The 22,813-nt window shown below is 47.4% G+C and overlaps 1 protein-coding gene and 1 long non-coding RNA gene across 10 annotated transcripts in view; one reads left to right on the top strand and one right to left on the bottom strand.

Moving 5' to 3' along the window:
• The window catches only part of CHD6 (chromodomain helicase DNA binding protein 6), a 192,294-nt gene that overhangs the window by 123,953 nt on the left and 45,528 nt on the right, over nt 1-22,813 (top strand). For all 9 annotated transcript variants that reach the window (XM_045084209.1, XM_045084206.1, XM_045084207.1 and 6 more), the window contains 6 exons: nt 11,710-11,874; nt 13,383-13,562; nt 14,793-14,903; nt 16,584-16,786; nt 17,453-17,652; nt 18,334-18,493. In XM_045084209.1, the coding sequence (XP_044940144.1) occupies nt 11,710-11,874; nt 13,383-13,562; nt 14,793-14,903; nt 16,584-16,786; nt 17,453-17,652; nt 18,334-18,493 (1,019 nt within the window). The remainder of the gene's footprint in view (nt 1-11,709; nt 11,875-13,382; nt 13,563-14,792; nt 14,904-16,583; nt 16,787-17,452; nt 17,653-18,333; nt 18,494-22,813) is intronic.
• LOC123393130 lies at nt 7,833-12,636 on the bottom strand. Its single transcript, XR_006607877.1, has 3 exons — nt 11,895-12,636; nt 9,707-9,804; nt 7,833-8,935 (listed from the first exon to the last, which is right to left on the bottom strand). It is a non-coding gene; the product is annotated as an uncharacterized LOC123393130 (long non-coding RNA).

Raw genomic sequence — 22,813 nt, 5'->3', positions numbered from 1 at the left:
GAAAGGACAGTGTGGTTCTGAGTCACCCACAGAGACGGAGCAAGGTTGTGTACTTGTTTGGCCTGGGGAGGAGCGTGAGGCTGTCCCCAGAACTGTGCACGTTCAGTGCGCATGCTCTCCCTGCCACATATCTCGTGCCGTGTGCGGTAAATACAATGTGGGGGAGAGAATCTGGACAATGGGACCATGAGACCATCGTGTGGTCCCCAGCACTTCAGCTAAGTTCAGCTGTGAACATCAGCAAAATGCATTCCTAACCCTAATAGAAAACTTAACCGGACTGTTCCCTGGTACTATCCTTTAGTTACATCACGTTTACTTACACATAGTTGTTCACACGTATGTGCAAAATCTAATATTTTCCGTAAAACGAGTGAAAGCTTTCAGTCATCCGTATTCTCTATGGTTATTAAAGAACCACAATTCTTGCTCTGATAGAAGATGATTGTATTTCTTTTGGAAGGTGGCCTTGGCACAGAACATTTATCTGTGGGTGGATTGAGGTGTGTTCTGCCTAATGTAAATATCAGAGCCCCAGAAAAAAGAATCTCATTATGAACAGGGTCTTACGCCCTACCCTAGTGGGATTTCAGCAATGCTCCAGAGGCCTCAGTTCAGATGATAGAAGATGTGAGTGTTCACTCTGGTCTCAGACAGCCTGGAAAGATCTGGTACAGTCCATGGATATCCCCAGGGAGGCCCGCATGGGCAAGCAGTGCCAGTGCTGGGAAGCTGTTTCTTGACTGATTGAAGGCAGACCCTCTCAGGGCCTTGAAAGTGAACCCAATCTGATTAGGGGAGGCTGGGCTCAGCTAAGTAGGCCTGAGTCCCTGAGGCAGGTCTGCAGGCAAAAGCTTCCATGGCTGGCGAACATAGCTCCTTTCTCTGAGAGCTCAGCTGAAAGTCAGACAGCACTGTTACACCTTTTCTGGTGCTTTTTCACTATTGTTACTGTTAAACACTGTTGTCATTTTTATGTAAAGGTTTTGTAGCTTAGAGGCAGCTGTCCTTTGTTTTTTGAAATGTCAGTGCAGATTCATCATTTTCTTCTGATCGTATGGCTGGGATTTTCTGTGCTTTGAGGATAGAATTAGGCTTAAGAATCACTAAGTGTTTTTATTTTTTTTAATCTAGGTCTTCATAAAACAAATGACATCAGGTGTCTTACGCTCCTTCCTTTGGTCTCGTTAGAGCCTGAGGACTCCAGTAAATTCTGTCCCTCTTTCATGCCCAGATCTGAGCCATTTAAGAAATAGACACAGCAGGGGATCAGAGGATGATCTGTAGGGGCGCCTGGGTGGCTCATTTGGTTGAGTGTCCAACTCTTGATTTTGACTCGGGTCGTAATCTGAGGGTCATGAGATATGTTGGGCTCCACAGTCAGTGCGGAGTCTGCTTGAGATCTTTCTCTCCCTCCCTTTCTTGCTAAAATAAATAAGTAAATAAAATCCTTAAAAAAAAAAATATCAGCTCTAATCACCTGTGAAGGTGGATTAGATGACACAGCTTGACCTGTTGCCAGAATGAGGCTCTCTCAGACTCCTGTACTTACACACCCTCCCTGTAAGGTTGACCGGACCCACAGTGAGCTGCTGGCGGCTGTCTGTGGACAGAGGCTGCACCCTCTCACCCCAAGGTTGACCGGACCCACAGAGAGAGCTGCTGGCGGCCATCTGCGGACAGAGGCCACCCCCCTCACTCCAAGGCTGACCTGACCCACAGAGAGATGCTGGCAGCTATCTGGGGACAGAGGCCACCCCCCAACCCCAAGACTGACCCGACCCACAGAGAGCTGCTGGCAGCCGTCTGTGGACAGAGGCTGCCACTGATCAGGGCTATGGCTGATAGAAGAGCGTCTGCACTCCTCAAGAGAGGAGGGGAAGGGGCAAGAACGGTTTCACTGATCAGCCCATCTCCTCCATTTTGGAAGACGGACAGGGAGAAGGAGGGTTGAGAGCAGACACTTCCTCTGGAAGCACAAGGATGGGGACCTAGGACTTCTGCTCTGTGAGCCTGGCAGCACTTCCCTCCCACAGCTCCCTGTCCTCCCTTCCAGAACAGTGAAGTTTATTAGGATCTAGGATAGGAGCCAGGCACTACTCAGGGATAAAGAGAGAATCGGGGGCACCGAAGGACCGCACCTGTCTCAGAGGTGAACCAACTCAAGGTCCCTTTAACAGGCACATCTTCCCTAGAGGTAGCCGGTAAATGCCACATCTTCCCTCAGATCTTGAATGTGTCTGTGTTAACTTCAGTGCATATAAGACAATCAAGAGCGTAAGTTCACCCTTTCTCCCCTTCATTCGGGAGGCACAGCTGTGAGCCAGTTCTGGTACGTCAGGTTTCCCAGAGCACCAAGGTAAAGAAATAGTAAAGGTATTGACTGTAGCCCGAGCATGAAAACGAGCAGTGAAAAGCGGGTTTCTGTTCTTCTGGTTTGCAGGAAGCCAGCAGTATTGCTAGCTGTGAGGGCAGAGACCGGCCTTCTGGGAGTAGTAGGGTACCATGCGTCCCCTCACAGAGGCCACCAGCACCTTGCTTTCTTATGGCCCTCTGACACCTCAGATGCTCCTCTGGGAACTTTTTGGTCTTTTGGACCAGAGTTCCTAAGGGCCGGACGGGGTCAGGGGTCACCGTGGTAGGGCCGGACGTGGTAGGGCCTGTCCCTCCTGTGGATGAGGTCCCTGGAAGGAGGGTTCAGAAAGCATGGGAGCAGAGCTGCTGGAAGAGGGCACAGCTCCAGGGGAGTGTGACAGCTGCCTGTCCACAGCATTTGGGAAGGGAGAGGGAATCCCCCCCTGAGGAGCGAGAGCCCTTTCCACGGTCCGTTCCCAGGGGCCTGATGCCCTGCTCCAAGAAGGGAAACTTGGCGGTCTCCTCGGCCTCTTCCTCCATGGCCGCGCGTTGCCGGCACCGACCCTGTTAACAGTATGTAGGCCTGGACCTCGGAGGGCTAGACTCCACTGGCGTTGCTTTTCTTTGCTGGAAAAAAGTTGGGAATTTGTGGATGTTCTGTTACATGTTCTATGCATTCAGTATTTGCCGAACACCGGGGCATGCCAGGAGCTGTTCATAGGGCTGGAGACACAGCAGTGAGCAAGACCAGTGGTTAGTGCTCTCGTGGGGCTTTCGTTTCCGTGGGCCGACAAGGAAAACTAGATGAGCTAGTTGCAGATCGCCATCCTCGTTACAAAGAAGCTAAACAAACTCAAAGGATGAGAATGGTGGCGGTCAGTGCCCTGTCCTAGAGTGTGGTCTAGGAAGCTTTCTTTTAAGAAGGTGACATCTGAGCAGAGACCCAAGTGAGGGGTAGCATCCAAATCTGAGATCAGAAGGAAGAATGTTCCAGACCAAGGGAACAAAGGGTGGGAACAAGCATAGGTGGCGCCCCTGGGGCAGCTGGAGAGGGCCCTGAGGACGCACCACCGGCTGCAGGTAGTGAGTCCTGCCTCCTTCCAACGTCCTCCCCTTGTCACTCCCCACTTTTTTGGCTGCCCTGAAGCACCCTTTCCCCATGCTACTCACGCTTTTCTCCTGTGCTCAGCCTGCTCTTGGCTGACTTCTTGACCCCTTTAGTGAGCCCTAGACAGAAGCCAGGCCCTGGGGAGACAGCAGTGCTCAGGACTTCGGGTGATAAACTGAGTCACGCAGTAGAAATGGAGAGGGCAGGTATCTGTGCTATTTCCCAAAAATGTTTACATTTTAAGAGAGGATCATGCCTTTCCCAAAGGAACAGATTTGGAGCCAGAAACTTCTACTCCAAAGCAGGCCTGCAGAAGAGATGGTTAAGGGAGGACAGCGCCCAGCCCACCCTGGCTCCTGCTGCGGGGAGAGCCGCTGCCGTCCTTTGCAACAATAGTTGGCCAGTGGATGCAGACTTTTAGAGTGCCAGGAGAGATGTAAAATTGCTGGGCCTGAAATAAAATATTAGGGCAAAGAAGGTGGGCCTGGGAAGCCATGCCAGCACGCTAGCATGGGGTCGGGCTCAGGCCGCTGTTTTTGTGTTCTCTGAGACGCAGATGTTCACTGAGGACTAAGTAGCATTGTAAATAAAGTATTAGAGAAAACGTATTTTTAAAATGTAGGTCATGATTTGAAAAAGTAGATCAGGGTCAGAAGAGGAGTCAACATTATGCTTGGTTCTTTGTACGAGCTCTTTAATTGTTAGGTGATCATACAAGGTTATGCCACATTCTGGATTTGGAATCGACAACAGCTAAGTCACGGGCTGGTACCAGTTTGAAATCTATTGCTGTTCAGTTCAGCTGCTCCCCGGACTTCTTCCCGTTGCGGTCACTGGGATCTGTGCCTGGTTGTTTGTTTCTAATTTTCTGAACGTCACTGCTTGTTTCTGGTAGGCCTGTCTTTGTTCACTTCGAACGTATTAAATCGTAAAGAACAAACCGTGAGGCGGCACATCATGCGGGAAAGCACGAGAGCTCCCCGCCCTGTCCTTGGGGGCGGAGGTTCTGTGCCGTCGTGTTTGCACGTCATCTCAGCTGCTGCCCTGGTTCTGAGCGCTCCTCCATTTACCACGTTGTTTTGTGTGTGAGTTCTGGTTAGGGAATTGAGGACTGCCATGGGGGGTTAACCGTGAAAGGATGAGTATCTTAAATGTGACAAGACTCATCCTCTTATCTTTCAGGTAAGTCCTCTTGGGAGAGCATATATGTATCTTCTGGGGTCATTCAGCTGCTTGTGACAGTGTCCCCCACCCCCCAAAACAGGTATGATTTTCTCCATTAACAAGGAATCTAGAGATGGGTAGTCCAAGGTAAAGTGGATTTAAGGTATCATCAGAGCCCTGCATTCCTTCTGTCTTTCTGCTCCAGCATCCTCAGGGAATGCAAATTATATCCTACGTTCCGAGATGGATACTGCAGGAAGGATAGGGAAGGAGCTTGTGATGCATTCCTCGGGGGAGCGGATGTTTCCCAGAATCCCCATCGACTTCTGCTGCATCTTACTGTCCAGGGTGTTCCTCATCATCCCGGGGAGGCTGGAGATGGTTTCTGGTGGACACGCTGCTGCCCTCTGCAAGGATCAGGGTTTTGGGAGTGAGCTATAAAGGGAGTGTGGATACCAGGAAGGTAGTTAGTGGTGTGTGCAGCACTCCTGTATCCGACCTGTGCTCAGAACATTTCTTAAACTCCCTCTTGTAATTTATCTTCAACATCAGATGAACCAGAGAAAGAAAATCAGTGTCCCTACTTGTGGCCACATATTAATATTGCTTTACATGTCCCATGTGCCATATTATTACCTTGTTCCCTCCCATCAAATCTTCTAATAGATCTGCTGCCACTAAAGATACTGAAAGGAGATGTGACAACTAATTATAATAGCCAAAGGCTTAACAACTTAGCTGTCTAGCAATAGAAGACTGATTGACTAAGCCATGGTATTTTCAACTTTCATAAAAGAATGAGGAATGTGTCTCGTCTCTTGAGTATATTTTTGGGTGGGGGGGAGATAAGGTGGAAAAAATATGTATAGCATGCTAGCGTTTATCTAAAAAAAGCTGTGTGTGTGTCTTGTCTCTTTCTGCCCTGCCTCCCAAAGGAAAGATAAAACAAACAAAAAACGCTTTATTTTTAAATTGTTGCCTATAGGGAGAGTGAGGGAACAGCATGGAGGTGACAGGGATAAAAGCTACTTTTTTCAAACATGCCTTTTTGTATATTTGACTGTGGAAGCACCCTGGGTATTTTATAACATTATAAAACAAAATTAACTTTTAAAAACTTTAGTGTCTGGGGTGCCTGGGTGGTTCAATCAGTTAAGCATGCGACTCTTGGTCTCAGCTCAGGTCTTGATTTCAGGGTGCTGAGTTGAGACTCTGTGCTGAGCTCCACACTGGGAGCGTTCAGAAAATTAGAAACAATTACAAAAAAAAAGTTAAAAAATTTTTATTCTGAAATCATTTTAAACTTTAAAAAAAGTTGCAGAATATTGCAGAGTTCTAGGACCCTTCACCAAGCTTTCCTTAATGTTAACATTTCATGTTATCATAGCCTACTTATTGAAACCAGAACATTAACATTGACACAATAATCTATAGACCATACTCATATTACTTCAGTTTCGTAGAAATGTTATTTTTCTGGTCAGGGATCCAATGCACGTTCTCCTATTTCCTTTAGAAATCCTGACTCCTTAGCCTCCTCCAGTTGCGACAGAGTCTGTCTTTCCTTATCTTTCATGACCTTGACACTTTTGAAGGGTTCTGACCAGCTGTCCTTCAGTTTGTGTCTGCCCAATGTTTTCTCATGATCGGATTTGAGGTTACGCATTTTCAGCAAGAATATCATAGAAGTGTACATGTCCTTCTCGGTGCATCATTTTGGGGGTATATAGGCTAATACATCTTATTGCTTGTGATGTTAACCTTGATTACTTGGTCAAGGTAGTATCTGCCAGGTTTTTTCACTGTAAAATAACTATTTTATTTTTACTTTGAAACTTAATTAGTATCTTGGGAGGGGATATCTTGAGACTCTGTAAATATCCTGTTTCTCACCATACTTTTGCCTGTTAATTTTAGCATCCATTAGTGGTTTTGCCTTCAACAGTTACTACCATGGGGTTTGGCGCCTCGTAATTTTCTATTTCTGTCATTTCCTTTACACTTATTAATTGGAATCCTATAGAGAACAGCTCCTTCTCCCTCTTTATTTCCTTATACCAGTATGGACTCATTTTATTTATGGCTTGTACTCTCTTACTCTCCTTATTTATTTTGTTGTTCATACTTGGTCACTAGGAGCTCCTTCCGGTTGGCTCCTGTGTCCTTTCGACCTGCCCTCATCAGTTTTTGAGCACTTCCTTTCTGGCCCCACAAGACGTTCAGGCTCCTGTTGCATTTTTCCTGCCACAGCCGTAAAATTGGCAGTTCTTCCAAGGATCACGGATTCCTTTCATGTAAGAATGGCATTTACGGGCACCTGGGTGGCTCAGTCAGCTAAGCGTCCGACCCAGGTCATGATCTCAGGGTCCTGGTATCAAGTCCCGTGTTGGGGTGGGTGTCCTGCTCAGTGGTGAGTCTGCTTATCTCCCTCCTCCTGCTCACTTGCTTGCTCTCAAATAAATAAATAAATCTTTAAAACAAACAAACAAAAAAAAAGGAATGGCATTTAGCCACCAAGATCTGGCTACTAGGGATGCCCATTGCTGCTAGCTTCTAGACTCTCTGAGCAGACAGAGCTAGGACATGCACGTACATGTACTTGACACAAGCACTTACATCACACATCTTTACTTCTTCCTATCTGTCTACCCTCAGTGGGTGCTGATTCCAGTCCAACAACACAGGATTCACTCCAGCCTTCCCCTCTTCCTTCTTTTTAACTCCTTTCTCTGTTTCTCTTTCTCCTTCAGTCTCATAATAACACAGTATATTTACTCATTTGTTCAATTCTAGTATGTACATAAACTCGTTGCAGAATTCCTAACCCATATTCTGTAAAATAAATAAATTTACCACCATACAATGGACTGTAGTAGTGGGTTGGTTTTTTTGTATGTTTGTCATTAGTCTTGCGGTATATAATCAAAATACCATTTTCCAAAGTTACTTGGTTTGGTTTTCTTCTTTCCCACTCCCTTCATTATGGTTAAATTAATGGGGGGGGGGGATCAGTCCTTAAAATGCAGAAGCAAAATGAAACCATTGAATCTAGCTGTATATCAAGGGGACGGGGTGTAACCCCAAGGGAGAAATTATTTCAAATGTTTTATTTAATATTTTTGACATTTTCATTTTGATATAATTTCAGTTTGCAGATTCAGTATAGCCTTTATCCAGATTCACAAACTCTTTATATTTTGCCCCATTTGCTTCATAATTTTGCCCTCTCGCTCCCCTACCTCTCTGAGTACATAGGTAGACTTAAACAGATGTGTGCACGCACCGTTTTTGGTCTGAACCATTTGAGAGTAAGTTGACCCCCCTCAAGTACTCTAGTATGTATTTCCTAAGTACAAAGATATTCTCTTTTTTAACCACAGTTTTGTTCTCAGAATCAGGAAATAAGAAAACGGTCTTTAGTCCACAGTCTGTATTCAGATTTATCATTTATTTCAGTGTCTTTTATAGCCGCTCTTCCCCAGCCTGAAGCCCGTCTAGTCCAGGAGCACCCATCACCTTACTGCCCACATCTTTAGTCTTCTTGAGTCAGAAGAGTTCCTCAGTCTTTCATTTTTTTTTTTTTAACAACCCTATGTTTTTAAGGAGTGCAGGCCAGTTCTACATATTATCCCTCCTTCTGTGTTTCTTATTTCCTCAGGATTGGATTCGAGCTTAGTAACACCACTGAAGTTGATACATCCTTCTCAATATATCACATCAGGAGAAACATGATGTCTGTTTGTGTGTTAATAGGCACTTAGATATCTTAGTTAATGGGTGTCTACCAGAGGTCTCCACTATAAAGTTGCTGTTTTTTCCTTTGAAACTAATAAGCAATTTTGGAGAGATACTTCAAGACTGTATAAATAAATATTTTTCTAAGCTTTGTTACTTGAACTCTTGTTAGTCATATTCTACTATAAGAAAGTTTTCCCTTTTTTCTCCCATTTATTTATGTCATCATGTACTCATGGGTTCTTTTTTCGTTCAGCGGGCTATATTGCACTACTATGTTTATTTCGGTACTCAGATCATCCTGGACATAGCCAGTGGTGAACCTCTTCAGGCGGATGGTGTTGTCTGGGCATGTCTCCATTCTTCTTCGCCCACTTCCTCATGTTCCGGCACAATAGTATGTTTGGGGCTCGTCCTGTACTTTTTCTGCCTCCAACCCTGGGATTAACTACTTCTCTCACATACCTAGGTTTTGTCTTAATGGAGAATCTATTTAGAAACCAAGATCTGGGAGTGAGTTATGGCCTTTGATATTGAGATACTGTTGCTCCTGGGTGCATTTGGTGGAGATACCTAGAATACAGACACTCAGAGAATATAAATGCACAAAGATACAAAATATGCATTCATTTGTATGTGTGTATATGCACATGTATAATAAACCTAGAAACACACATATATCCATATCTGTTTCTAGACCTGTACGTATGTGTATGTTTATATCCACACAGACACACACCCAGCCACGAGTTAATGCTGAAACCTCTCCAGATCCATTCTAATACCACAGTTACTCTAGGTTTTTTTTTTTTTCTTTATGGATTTAGAACTTCCTTCTTCTACGAAAACCCTAATTCCTATTTTCCTCAGTATATTTACCCATTTCCTCAAAGTTATATTACATAGAAAGTAGTTTCACCTTTTCTGACCCCACCACTGGGCAAAAAAAGAAACCTACCTGCCACTGTGTATTTAAAACACTGTAATTTGAGTGTACATACTTAGTGGGATATAACCCTGAGGGGAGGAAAACAAAAATCTTGCATTGTTTTTAGTAATTATGTTTTGAGGAGATCATAATAATACAGTTTTTCTGAGACTGTTACATAAGTTGTGGGATAAATCAAATGAACAATGATACTGGTATGGTTGAGAATTGAGCCTTCTGACATGGTTAGAAAGAGATACAGATGTGTGGTTGGTAAAGTTAGAATCCCATGCTTTTAAGTTTGGATTACAAATAATGGTATGATCTTATGATGTATTTTGCCTTATATATGCACATGGTTGTATACACTATACACACACACACACTTCTAAATCAGCCTAGAAACAATGACCTACCTAATAACAAGGAGCACCTCTGGAGCATCCAGACTGTCACTGAAAGAAATCAGGACTCCCGGAAGAACATGGCCGAACTCCAGGTCTGGGCAGGAAATCTATAGTAGGAACAGGGAACATGTTATACCAGAAAGCAAACACAAATAGCCTGTCCATATCCATTTCTTTCCATATGTATGTGTGTATGCGCACGCGTGCGCTCACACCCACCTGTAACCATGGGCTCATATGGATACCTCCAAATCCATTTTAACACCAGAGTTTATTCTCATCATGCTCCTTTTTGTATTCAACTGGATCATGTCAAAAGAATTCAGGAGAAATTTCCCGCGGGAGAAAGAATAACGACAGTGGGATAAAACATAGCATATATATTTAAATGCATAACCTCATTGTGGTGTTTAAAAAATAAATAGAAAAGTCTTCATTGGTCACCTTTTAGAGGATATTATTTTGGAAACTGATTTAAACGAAGAGAAGGAAGGAGCACCTGGGTGGCTTAGCCATGTCCCATGTCTGACTCTTGGTTTTAGTTCAGGTCCTGATCTCGTGGCTCATGGGATCGAGCCCCGCGTGGGGCTCCACACCCAGCAGGAGTCTGGTTGGATATTCTCTCCCTCTGCCCCTTCCCCCACTTGTACATTCTCTCACTGCCTCTCTCTAAAATAAATAAAGCTTTAAAAAATAAAGAAAGAATCAGGCATTTAGCTTGTCTTTTCTACAGGAACGGAACATCAGGATAACCAAAAAATTCATGAGGGATTGTAACCTCTAATGAAATAGTGGATCTAGCCAATGATTATCACTAAGAGAAAGACAACGGGACATCATGTGCCTCCTGATGGAAATTCAAACACCACCAAGAAACACTTGCCAAAAGTCAAATCTTAACCTGATCAAGTCTCAAGATGTCCAGCTCCCAGTTTAGAGGAAATACAGGGAACATAGGAATGTAGGAACTTGTTCAGTGACACAGCCAGAACACAGGTGGCAAAATGTGGATTTGTCTAGAGGACAGAAACCTGGTCTCTCCAACAAAAATGTTGCATTTGAGGGGCGCCTGGGTGGCTCAGTCATTTGAACGTCCGACTCTTGATTTCGGCTCAGATCATGATCTCAAGGTCATGAAATAGTGGATCTAGCCACTCAGTGCAGAGTCTGCTTGTCCCTCTCCCTCTAGCACCTTCCCTCTCTAGCACTCTCGTGCTCTCTCTCCCCCTCTCAAATAAATAAATAAAAGCTTTTTTCCCAAAGTTGTATCTGAAAAAGGGAGAGGTCGAGAAAGCAAGGAGTGTCTATAGATTGAAAGAGACTTGAGACCTATCAACCCGCTACAACATATGGGCCCTATTTACATCCTGATCCAAACAAGTACACTTAATATGCCTATGAGATAAGCAGGGAAATTGGGACACTGATGGGATGGTTTCTGCCAAGTTTTCATGTTTTGAAGTGTGGCAGTGGCAAAGACCAGAGTCCTTATCTTTCGAATTATACGTTAAGTATGTAAAGATGAAACCCTAGGATCCCTAGGATTTGTTTCATAATAGTCTTAGAGGGTAGAGGCATGGTAGAGATGAGACACGATTGTCCATAAGAGATCTTTCTACTTTTCTCTACTGTTGTCTCTGTGAGAATTTCTTCCTAGTAAAATGAGAGAGTGCTGCTACCAGCTCTGAAGCATTTGCCCAGAGAGAGGGACAGGCTCCTGGGAATGAGCGCCTACCCTCAGACGGCAAGCTGGGGATGGTGGGAAGCCATGTCCTTCTCATCACTTTATCCCAGCATATGGTAGTCGCTCCGTAAATAATGGTGTGAAGAAATGAGTTGAGTTTGAAGGGGCAGCTGACATCTGGGTGAATTTTGTTCCAAAACTCGTCCCGTGACTCATAACTGTGAGAGCCAGCCACTCACGCCACATGGTATTTAAGTGTTTCCCTGTTCCTTGGGCTGCTGCCATTATATCTGGTGACATGATGTGTATGACCTTCCCTCCTTCCCAGGCTCAGGCCCGATGTCACCGGATAGGCCAGAGCAAGGCCGTGAAGGTGTATCGTCTCATTACTCGGAACTCCTACGAGCGGGAAATGTTTGACAAGGCCAGCCTGAAGCTGGGCCTGGACAAGGCTGTTCTTCAAGACATAAACCGAAAGGGCAGCACCAATGGAGTGAGTATGACAGTACCTACCCAGGGTCCCCAAGAAGCACTCATCACACCGCCGGGGCCCCTCTGGAATCTTCCTTCCTACAGCTGTTTGGAGAGTCACATTCACTGAATGGAGTCAGCTCACACGGCTTTGTTGAGTCATTCCCCACAGCAGAAAGTAATTCCGGGTCAGCTGTCCACGTTTTACAGAGGCATAAAGGAAATCCGTAGGCTCCGTGATGGGGTAGGATCGCCCAACATGCAGCAATGTTTCAGTGAGCAGAGTTTCCAGCCATGCCCGTTAGAAGTCAGTAGATCTTCACACTTAACACTCGAAATATCTCTTGTCACCATATGCTCCAGACTTTGAGCCTCCTGAGGGTAGAGTGGGGCCGATTTTATCTGTATCCCACATGGCCCTTGACAGCACTCGGCATATTAAAGATGTTCAATGCATGATGGTCCGTGGAAAAAAATGAATGAATAAATTAGCAGCTTGCGATATGACAGTTAATAAAATCTCTTTCCCCCTCCACGGGAATGAAAAATTGCAGCTAAGATTCCTAAATCGTATTAAATTTCAGGCCAACAAAGCAGAGTATCTCCTTAATCTCTGGACTCAGGGCATCAAAGGTTGGGAATTAAAACCTTCTAAATGAGTTCTCTTCAGCCCAGATGTTCTATATCCTCTTAGCCGTGCATATGTTGCTAAGTATAATACTTCACGTTACCAGTGCTGGGAGTCATGGAATCCCCTCTTGTGACTGATAGAACGAGAACCAGATTCTTAATGAGAACCAGGAAAGGGTGTTTTGAACTCCCATTTCCTGTTTTCAACAAGCAGTTGAGAGGATCACACTTGGCACAGGATCCTTTCTTTAGTTGAGAAATGACATCATTTCCAATACTCATGTATTTATTTAATAATGAATAAGTCATCATTCTTTAGCTCGTTAGTACATCTGGAGGTTTTTAAAGATACAGACTCAAACTAAAACATTAAATATATCCTCTTCATGGTATGTAGTTTCAATGACTTGTGACATTTGATAGTAACTAATGTCCTGAGGAATGTTAGGGCCACTGGGTCATGTACTGGCTTTTATTCCAGAGCTCCCCATCGGGGATTATCTGCCTGCCTTCTCCATGGTTTTCTTGAGGGTCTTTATCTGGGCTTCAGTTTTCTTTCTTTCTTTTTTTTTTTTAAGATTTTATTTATTTATTTGACAGAGATCACAAGTAGGCAGAGAAGCAGTCAGGCGGGCAGAGGGAAGCAGGCTCCCTGCTGAGCAGAGAACCCGAAGCGAGGCTCAGTCCCGGGACCCCGAGATCATGAGCTGAGCCAAAGGCAGAGGCTTAACCTACTGAGCCGCCCTGGGCTTTAATTTTCTAAAACTTGTAGCCCCTATCTTTATTCTGACATGTGCAGTTAGTGGAGGAAGTGTGTACTGAATCATGAAGGCCAGATTTGAGGCTGTTTCTCTCCTGTGCATTTTCCGCTTTGTGAGTAGCCTTTGGTGACCTGTCCAGGTACAACAGCTCTCAAAAATGGAGGTAGAGGACTTGCTTCGGAAAGGCGCTTATGGAGCTTTGATGGACGAGGAAGATGAAGGCTCCAAGTTCTGTGAAGAAGACATAGACCAGATTCTGCAGAGAAGAACCCACACCATCACCATCCAGTCCGAAGGGAAAGGGTCTACTTTCGCCAAGGTATGGCACCCTCTGTCCAGAGTCCGTGTGTTCGGAGCGGGAGCAGAGAGAAAGCTATTCTTTGATCTTCACTGGCCAGGCTTTGTTTTCTCTATATCAAACCACTGAGATTGTCTACACATGTGTTTCGTGTGAGACTAAAAATGCAGGTTCTCGGGGGGGTGGGATTCTGAGTGACGAGCCAGAAGCTGTATGGAAAGAAAACAGCACTCCTGACTTCAGGAGCTGATCTTCATCAGGCAGGAAAGACACCTTGGTTTACAGCTTTGCACTGTTCACTCTTCACAAAGACGGCTCTGACCTCTTTGAGTGCTCCTCTGCATTTCCTCGTAGAGCCCTCCTTGACCCCTGTCCAAGCCCTGCAATTCTGATGAACATTCCATTCTCCAAACTGAAGCAAGTGTTTTTGCTCATTCCATGAGAAAAGAGATGTTAGTCTAGATTCCCATCTGCTAGTCTACATGCCCCTTTCCTCTGCCCTTCAGCTCACTGGATTTCGGATTGAACTAATGGGACCACTTACCAGATCACTCTCAGGTCCCTGACCACAGACTCAGGAGCTTTGTGGCCTGTGTGATTGACTTAGGTAGGACTTCTTCAGTGGGACAGCCTGTGCGTTACAGGTGCCCCTCATCTCAGTGCCCCTCACTGCCCAGCTCGGTGCCCTTTCTGCAGCGGTCACTTAGAAAGTGGTGAGCTGGAAGAAGGATCCTATCTAGGGAAGCTGGAATAAGCAGCCATTTTGCCGGGAAATGGACATCAAGTGACACATTGCCATTGTGTTCCAGGGGCTTTCTCTTGCTTCCAACTTCCAGTTCCAAAAAATGCTACATGTTGAATTTGTAATTTCCATACCCTATCTTTAGAAAAGAACGGTATTTTTTTTTAAGATTTTATTTATTTGCAAGACTGAGGACATAAGCCAGGGGAGGGGCAGAGGGAGAAACAGGCTCCCCGCTGAGCACAAGCCTGATTCCGGACTCGATCCCAGGACCCTGGGATCATGACCTGAGTCAAGGGCACAAGCTTAACCCACTGAGCCACCCAGGTGCCTGTAGAAAAGATCAGTCTTGAGATTTTCATATTCATTTGGGAGGCTCTATTAGGGGTTTTGGTTTCAAACACAGCTAGAACATACTTGAGATTCTGGTATGTTTGCTGTAACACAGGTGGTGCTACCAGTTTGTACTATGTTCAAGTGCAGTTTATTGACTTTTGTTATCTCCACAGGCTAGCTTTGTGGCTTCAGGAAACAGGACAGATATTTCCTTAGATGACCCAAACTTTTGGCAAAAATGGGCCAAAATAGCTGAATTGGACACTGAAGCAAAGAATGAAAAGGTACAGTACCAAGAATGTTCGATTCCATCACAACTTCTGTGTGTCTCATAGGACCATAAATTCCCAAACAGCTCAAGTCGTTATTCAATCCTGAGGCTTAGGTCATACGTGAGCTGCTGTATGTAGCATACTTAAAATATGCCTGACACATAGACAGAGCTTGATGGATGTTCGCTGTTAAAATTTTTAAATGACCTAATGGAACATGTAGTCGGCTGGACACCCGAGAAGTTTGACAAAGGCAGTTAGAACCGGAGCTCGCCACACACAGGTCAAGTTTAGCTCTGACCCAAGCCAGCATCCCATCCTTGGCATGTGACTGTCTCACCTCTGCTTCCACACTTCCTGTGAAGGAGACTTCGCCTGTGACAGCTACTCTGGAGGAGACAGAGCAGGAGGAAGGGGTTTGTTGGTCTCCCCTCCATTCTCCCAGTAGCTTGAGTTCTTTACTTCTGAGCATGAGGAAGATACTTGCCCTGGAACAAAACCAGAGTCTGACATCAGTCCGCCTCTGACTGTGTGCCTCTGGGCAAGGTAGTTGGCCCCACTGAGATAAGTGAGCAAGACACGGGACAAAGGGAGGTGGTGATGTCCCCTCACAGAGCTGGCGATAATACTTGTGAACCCACCTGCCCGGGCTATGGGGAGGTACCCCGTACATGTTCGTCTCATCCCTTTCCTCCATCCCTGGCCCTGGCCCCTCACGCCAGGATGCCCACACATCGCTGGCTGACTCGGTAACCAGCACCCAGCCATGGGGTCACCGGAGCTGACCCGGTCCACTGTCTTCTCTACAGTAGGAGGGTCTGAAGTCCCTTGAGTAACCTGTTCAGTAACACCTGTTGTAACAGGTCACAATCAAGAAGTTACCATGTGTGCTGGACGGTTGGTGAGGGTGGGGAGCAAAAGCTCGTTCTAGAGATGTTTAGAAGCAGCCGGAGCATGCAGGACGGGGAGCAAGGTGACAGAAGCAGGGGTGATGCCACAGTGTATCAGGGCTACACAGACATGTATACGGAAGCTGAGCTGAGCTTTGGGAAGAGGTGTGGGGCATGGGGGGGGGGGGGTAAGGAGCAGGGGCTAATGGGGACTGTTAAAAGAGGTGATGGTTCTGGCAGGGGAGCCGCAGGAATGGGCAGAGAGAGGATCCCAGGCTGGGCATCATGTCTTCAGTGAAAGACAGAAGGGTTAGCAGTTCATGCCCATGGAAAGCAGAGAGTAAAGGGGCCAGGAAATATGTGTGTCTTCAGAAAGCTGCTGAGCAGGTGGACTGGTCCAGCTCCTCCTGTCTGCAGAGCACAGGCTGCATGCTGGGCCGGACAGCTGGGGTGTGTCCCTGCAGCCTTTCTTGGCAAGAGCGGACCGCCGTTCTGGGCGCTGGGGGGTCTTGCTCGCCATACCTGCTCTGCTAGCAGGACTGCAGAAACAGCAAGTGGTGGTGGACAGCGCTGGCAGCTTGGGGGAACCTGCCATCTCCAGGGAGTCTCCAAGAATCCCCTCTGCTTGTCGTGGACATGGCACATGTACTGGGAAGAGCCTTTCCTGCTGGAGAGTGAGGCGAGTGTGGTTTTCTCCCGCGTGTGTCCTCAGGACCCAGGACTGGCCACAGGATATGCGTGTGCATTGTGATGGGGTAGAGCAAAGAAGGCCTCTGTCCCCAACCGACCTGTCTGTTTCTAGGAGAGCTTAGTGATCGACCGGCCTCGAGTGAGAAAGCAGACCAAACACTACAATTCCTTTGAGGAGGATGAGCTCATGGAGTTCTCCGAGCTAGACAGTGACTCGGATGAAAGGCCCACGAGGTCCAGACGCCTCAATGACAAAACTAGGCGCTACCTCCGAGCTGAGTGCTTCCGGGTGGAGAAGAACCTGCTCATCTTTGGGTGGGTATTGGCTTTGCCTGTGTGTGACTCTTCTCCAGTCCCTGAGATGTGTCCAGCTTATCTCCCCAGTCACCTCTAAGAGCTCCGGGCTGATGAACGGTCTGTGAGAGCAGAAGAGAAATGTGCTTTTTGCCCATGGCTCCCTCAGTCATCGTACACTCTGCTGCCCTGTTGTAGATGTGCCATCATTTTCTCGTGTGCTTTTCACAGCAAATCTCTGTTACTAATTCGCTGCCTGGTACTGATTTCCTGCTTTCCCCCGGAGGGACGCGTGAGGAGTCCACCTACAGATGTTGCAGTTAGGCATGATTCGTGCAGGGCTCTGGTTCTGGTAGAAGTAGAAGGTTTAGCTTCTGACACTTTACCATTGCTTTTGAATAGTGCAGCTGGACTCTCTTAATTCCAGATTTATCCCCTGCCCCAGAGAGTTGCATCCCTCCCTTGTTAACATCCTGGTGGCCATAGGAAGCTCTCAGTGTCCAGGTCACCTTAGTGACATTTGGTGTGCTACAGCATGTGGTCCTTGAAGACCTTTCAGGGCATAGCCCTCAGGGTGATTAGTAGACCTGACAGAGGACAAGAAGCACCCTGGGTTCCTGTTTATCCTGCGGTGTTGAGGGCACGCGTGCCCTTCCTCCCTCCAACGCCCTTCTGTATTTCTCTCAGCTGGGGCCGGTGGAAGGACATCCTGACTCACGGGCGATTCAAGTGGCATCTGAATGAGAAGGACATGGAGATGATTTGCCGGGCCCTGCTGGTATACTGTGTCAAGCATTACAAGGGGGACGAGAAGATCAAGAGTTTCATTTGGGAACTGATCACACCTACCAAAGATGGGCAGGCCCAGACCCTCCAGAACCACTCAGGTGAGCGGTGGCAGGGCTGTGTCTGCTGGCGGGAGCTGCTGTGGGCTCCCATTCCTCCTCCCGTGTTGCCCCAGGTCACTGTGCTTTGCAGACTTCTTTTCCTCAGATGCACTGGAGAATGTTAGCTGTGGCAGAGGAAGAATTCTCTGCAGAATCCCGCAGAATCCCCCAGTGTCACCCTCACTGTGCTGTGGAAGTCCAGTGGGGCCCTCTCGAGGTTGCACCGACCTGAGCATCACAGGGCCTGTCCTCTGAACCGGGGCCACCATGTGCACTGTGGCTCTTCTTGTGCCGTTCTCCGTTCTCCCGGTCCCAGCTGCCCGTGCCTTCGCTTGTGCTGTGCTTCTCCTTCCCTGTGTCTGGCTGTAGCTCACCCTCACGTTTCAGGTCGGGGGTGCCTTTTCTCCTGGCCAGGTTGTAAGGTCCACAGGGGACACAGGTGACGTTCTTGATCCGCGTGGGTACACCTTACTGCGTGACTGAGCGGTCCTGAAGTTGACTGAGCTGGGGCCTAGGCGTTTCTCCTCACTATGGGCCCTGCTTGGCAGACCGAGGAGTGGGGTCTGTCATCCTGGGCCACCACGCACAGCCTGGCTGCCTCTTTGCAGCCCCAGCCCAGCTCTGTTCTGCCCCCCCCATGTTTAAGCTGCCTAGGCTCATCCACCTGCCTTTCTGTTCCAGGATTGTCTGCTCCGGTGCCCAGAGGGAGGAAGGGGAAGAAGACAAAGAACCAGCTGCTGCTCCCAGAGTTAAAGAATGCGGACTGGCTGGCCACCTGCAACCCCGAGGTGGTCCTCCATGATGACGGCTATAAGAAACACCTCAAACAGCACTGCAACAAGTGAGTGTGCCCCTGCTCTCCCCACTCCCCCCGCCCCTGGCAGCTCCACTTGGGCTGTCCAGACTCCTGGGATCGCCGTGGGCCTGTGGGGGACTCCTGCTGATCCTTACCTCCGTGCACGGTCTGGAAAGGTAGGATGTGTGGTCTGGGTTGGGTCAGGATCCCATCACCTAAAGCCTGTCTTACTCCTTTAGCAACATCTCCTCTCCCCCCTAGAGCCTTGATTCTCTGCTAATGCAGCCTGTACGCCTGAGGGTTTTCTGACTCAACTCTCTAAATCCAGTTAGGACACCGGTGATTTCATTGTTCTCTCTCCTTCTGCCCCTGAGGGCACGTTAGGGAGAGCAGAAGATGGACCTTAGTGGCCACTGCTCTCAGCCTCTTCCCTCCCCCCATGCCAAGTTGATTCCTCTCCTAATTCACTGTTGCTGCTTGTGTCTCCTGGTGTTTGACAGACACGCATTTGAGTGTATCCCTGTATCCCTGGGTCCTAGGCTAGCCCCGTGCAGAGGGAGGAATGCGAAGGAAACCGTAACAGAAGATGAAACTGCCCTTGTGTAGTTGAGGTTGGGGAGGTGGGGCACCTGAGCCAGAAACTCGCGTCACGGTATGGGGGATCTGTCAGAACTTAAAAGGCCCTTGGAGATGCACCCCCCACCCTCCAATTCCAGCTTCCTAGGCCTGGCAAGGGTGATCTCCCTGGCACTCCTGCTCTGCAGTGAGCAGGCCTCTGCTGCCGCACCTCTGGTTGGAACCATAGAATTCGAGTGATAAGTAAGAGTTTAACTTCCTAATTAGTATGTTTTGATAGGGCTTACTTTCCTCCCTTTGACATCACCCTAATGGTCCTGTGGTTGTCGCTGGGTTGTATTCTTTATCTTTTATGTATGAAATCTGGTCCTTTACCTCCATCTCACCGAACCATTAAAGAGAGGCCTCATGTCCCAAACTGTAAAAGTCGCACAGAAGTATAGGCTCTTTGGGACCGAGAATCCAAGGGCACGTCCATGCTTGATGGTGGGACCTGCCTGGGGCAGGACCTGGTAGCAGGCTCCACGTGACTGACTCAGAGTCACCACAGATGGTGGTGACTTACCGCAGCCTCGGTACGAGGACTCACAGGAGACCTCGCACTGCAAGCTAACTGAGGGTGCTCTGCTACTCTGAGCAGCCATCTTTCTTGAACAAATGAGACATATGGTAAAAAAAATGATGTTTGAGGAGAAAAATTAATCTGACAACAGCAAGATGGAGTAGGTCAACCTAGAGCAGAACGGCCATCTAGGAGTGTTCTGTCATAATTTACGTATTGATCTTGAGGACCTAGAGGAGGGTAAGTTGGGGAGAAAGGGTCAACTGTGAGAGGCATGACCAAGGAATAACGCTAACTCTCTGATCACGAGCTTCACTGGCTGAGGGCCTAATGGTGCTTGGGCCAGGACAGAATCAGGATCCTTACACTCACTGACCGAAGAAAAGCAAAACAAAGGACTGGGGTCTTCCTGCCCTGCTAAGTCGGCGGCAGCAGCATTTGGCTGTTCTATTCACAGCTGTACATGTGGGTGTAGAGCACTGAAAATAGGCTGAACCGGAGAGGTTGATGGAGAACTTCCCTGGGCAGCTGCGGCGATGATCACAGAAGGTGACCAGAACCTTTTGAGGAAGGCCTTAATGTTTTTAACCACCACCCCCAAGACGTCTCCCGAGTGCATGCCTGACTTGAGGAATGCAGTAGGAGTGCCTGGCTGGCTCCGTCCACAGAGTGTGCGACCTTGATCTAGGGGTTGTGAGTTCGAGCCCCACGTTGGATGTAGATTACTTTTTTTTTTTTTTTTTTAACTTACTTGACAGACAGCACAAGTAGGCAGAGAGGCAGGCAGAGAGAGAGGGGGAAGCAGGCTCCCTGCTGAGCAGAGAGCCCAATGCGGGGCTCAAACACAGAACCCTGGGATCGTGACCCGAGGCGAAGGCAGAGGCTTTAACCCACTGAGCCACACAGGTGCCCCGGGTGTAGACTACTTTTTAAAAAGGAATGCAGTAAAGCATTTCTCTGCATTCAGAGATGCTAAGTATTATTGTTACCGTGAATCTTACGGATACGGCTGTCCTCTTCAGTTCTGGCTCGGGAAGAGTCCGAGTCTCTGAGTGGGCAGGGACCTTGCAGCTCTTCCCACTTGGCGGGGGAGTTCTGTGGGCAGTCCCCACAGGGAACCTTCAGCCTGTGCTTGAGCCTTCCTGCTGACGGGAAGGCCCCTTGCTTACCATTTCTCAGCAAGGCTCATTTAATTACCAGATGATTCTAATTAATCATCCTTTGTATATCGAATCTAAAATCTGCTTCCTTGAGACTTCCACCCATTGGTCTGGGGTCCTTGTTCTGCCCTGAGGCACCTTGGAGAACAGGAAGACTTTTTGCAGCAAAACTGGACTGTGTGCTTTTAGAATTGTGGGCTCTGTTAGCAAATGTGTTGCCATTCCAGCACCTGATAAAGTTTAAGACAGACTGTGAGGTCAGAGCTGCTTGGATTTAAACCCCGGCCCTCTTACCTATCAGCAGGTGCATGACTTAACCTCTTTGTGCCTTCTTTTTCTTTCATCTAGAAAATGAAGATGATAACAGTCCCGTCTCTTAGCACTGCTGTTTGGATTAAGGGAGCTAACACACACTGCCAGTAGTCAGCGCCCAAGGCATTGTTCAGTAGCAGTGGAAGCACAGTTTTTAAGGATAGGAAATTGTCATCAAGAGAATTTTTAAAAGTTTAAAGAGCAGCTGCTTCAGATCCAAGCTGTAAGCCAGGATCCTGAGTGGCCATCCATTTGGGGGTGGAAGTAGTGACTGGAAGGGGACCGAGGGAGCCTTCTGCTGACATGTTCTGCTTCCTGATCGCGGTCCTAGAGTCACAGTTTGTGGAAATTCATCTAGCTATACGTTTACCTAAAGTGCACTTTCTGGAAATATAGTTTATATCAATAAAATGTTACAGAGTTTTTGTGTTTGTTTTCAAGAAAGAGATGAAGGAAGAGCAGTGATGCCACCCACATGTTAATGGGTTTCGTTGGACTCCCGTGAGGGTATTACAGACCTATCCCAGTTCTCCTTCCCTTTGAGTTTAGGGGTCAACGGGGCTTATCCTCTCACTTGGGCAGGATTGCCCCATCCGTCCTCTGAACTGATTGGCTTCTCATTGAGAGAAAAGCGAATACTATTTACTTTAAATTCTGTTCCCTTGTGCTGTAGATTTTTCCCAGTATCAACACATCTCTGTTTAGAAAAATAGAGACAGCACTTTCATTTTCAGGAGACGCTTCCTCCAATGGGGCTAGCTCTAACCAGGCAGGATTTCCATTCCCAAGGCCTCCTTGTTCCGGTTCTTACTGAGGAGGCCAGCAGCTGCTGTCGGCAAGGTAGAAGGGTCAGTGACTGTTGTAAGTTCTTCAGAGTTGTTACTATCTGAACTTTAAAAAAATAAATCTCAGAATCATTTGAGTTAACTGACAGCTGAGGTAAGGAATGGCTACCAGAAAGATAAGTGGGTTTTTTCCATTCTGAAACTTCTACTTTGTCTTTTGCCACCTACTACTCGAGCCCACAGTGGCACTTTATATATTTTTTTAAAATTGTCAAAAATAACCTTTCCTCCCTCCTCCAATTCCCATTCCCTGCCCCCCAGAGGCAACCACTGCTAACCTGGTTCTTCCAGAGATATTCTGGGTATGGACCAGCTTAGGTGAATGCACAGCCTTCTTTTATCTTCCCTAAAATAACATGCATTTTACATACTATTTGTGCTCTGTGCCCTCTTTCTCTCTCTTTTTAAAATAACTTCTGTGGAGGTCAGTTCCTGTGTATGTAAATGGGACTTTATTTGTAACAGTAGCTGGCCTTTACTCCTGCCTGGTTTTGAACAGGTTACCAGTCCCCTTTGAAGCCCCTTAGCCACTCTGCTGCGGATGTGAAGCATCTCCTTACCGCGGGTGACGTCCCCGTGCCTGCCCTCCCCTTCAGCCTGGTTCTGGGTCTGTCGAGCCTTCCCCACCCTCGCCCCCCACCCCCTGCTCCTCTTCTGGGCTGTGATTCTTTCCTGGTTGGTCTCATCTCACAGTTAGACACTGTAGACACGTCCAGAGCAGGGCCAAATCCCTTACATTCGTCGTGTGCCTCACGGGACCCAGCGTGGAGCCCAGCACACAGTAGTTGCCCAACCAATACTTGCTTAATTGCCTTGTCTTGAACTCGTTTGGTGCCTGCCCTCGGAGCTTGAATGTGCTCTGTGCAGAATCCAGGGAACTGAGCCCCTCAGGAGAGAAGACGTGGTATAT

The sequence above is a fragment of the Mustela putorius genome, unplaced genomic scaffold, assembly GCF_011764305.1.
Source record: "Mustela putorius furo isolate JIRA1106 unplaced genomic scaffold, ASM1176430v1.1 tig00000743_pilon_pilon_pilon, whole genome shotgun sequence".
Taxonomy (NCBI): domain Eukaryota; kingdom Metazoa; phylum Chordata; class Mammalia; order Carnivora; family Mustelidae; genus Mustela; species Mustela putorius.
This window is presented reverse-complemented; position numbering and strand designations above follow the sequence as displayed.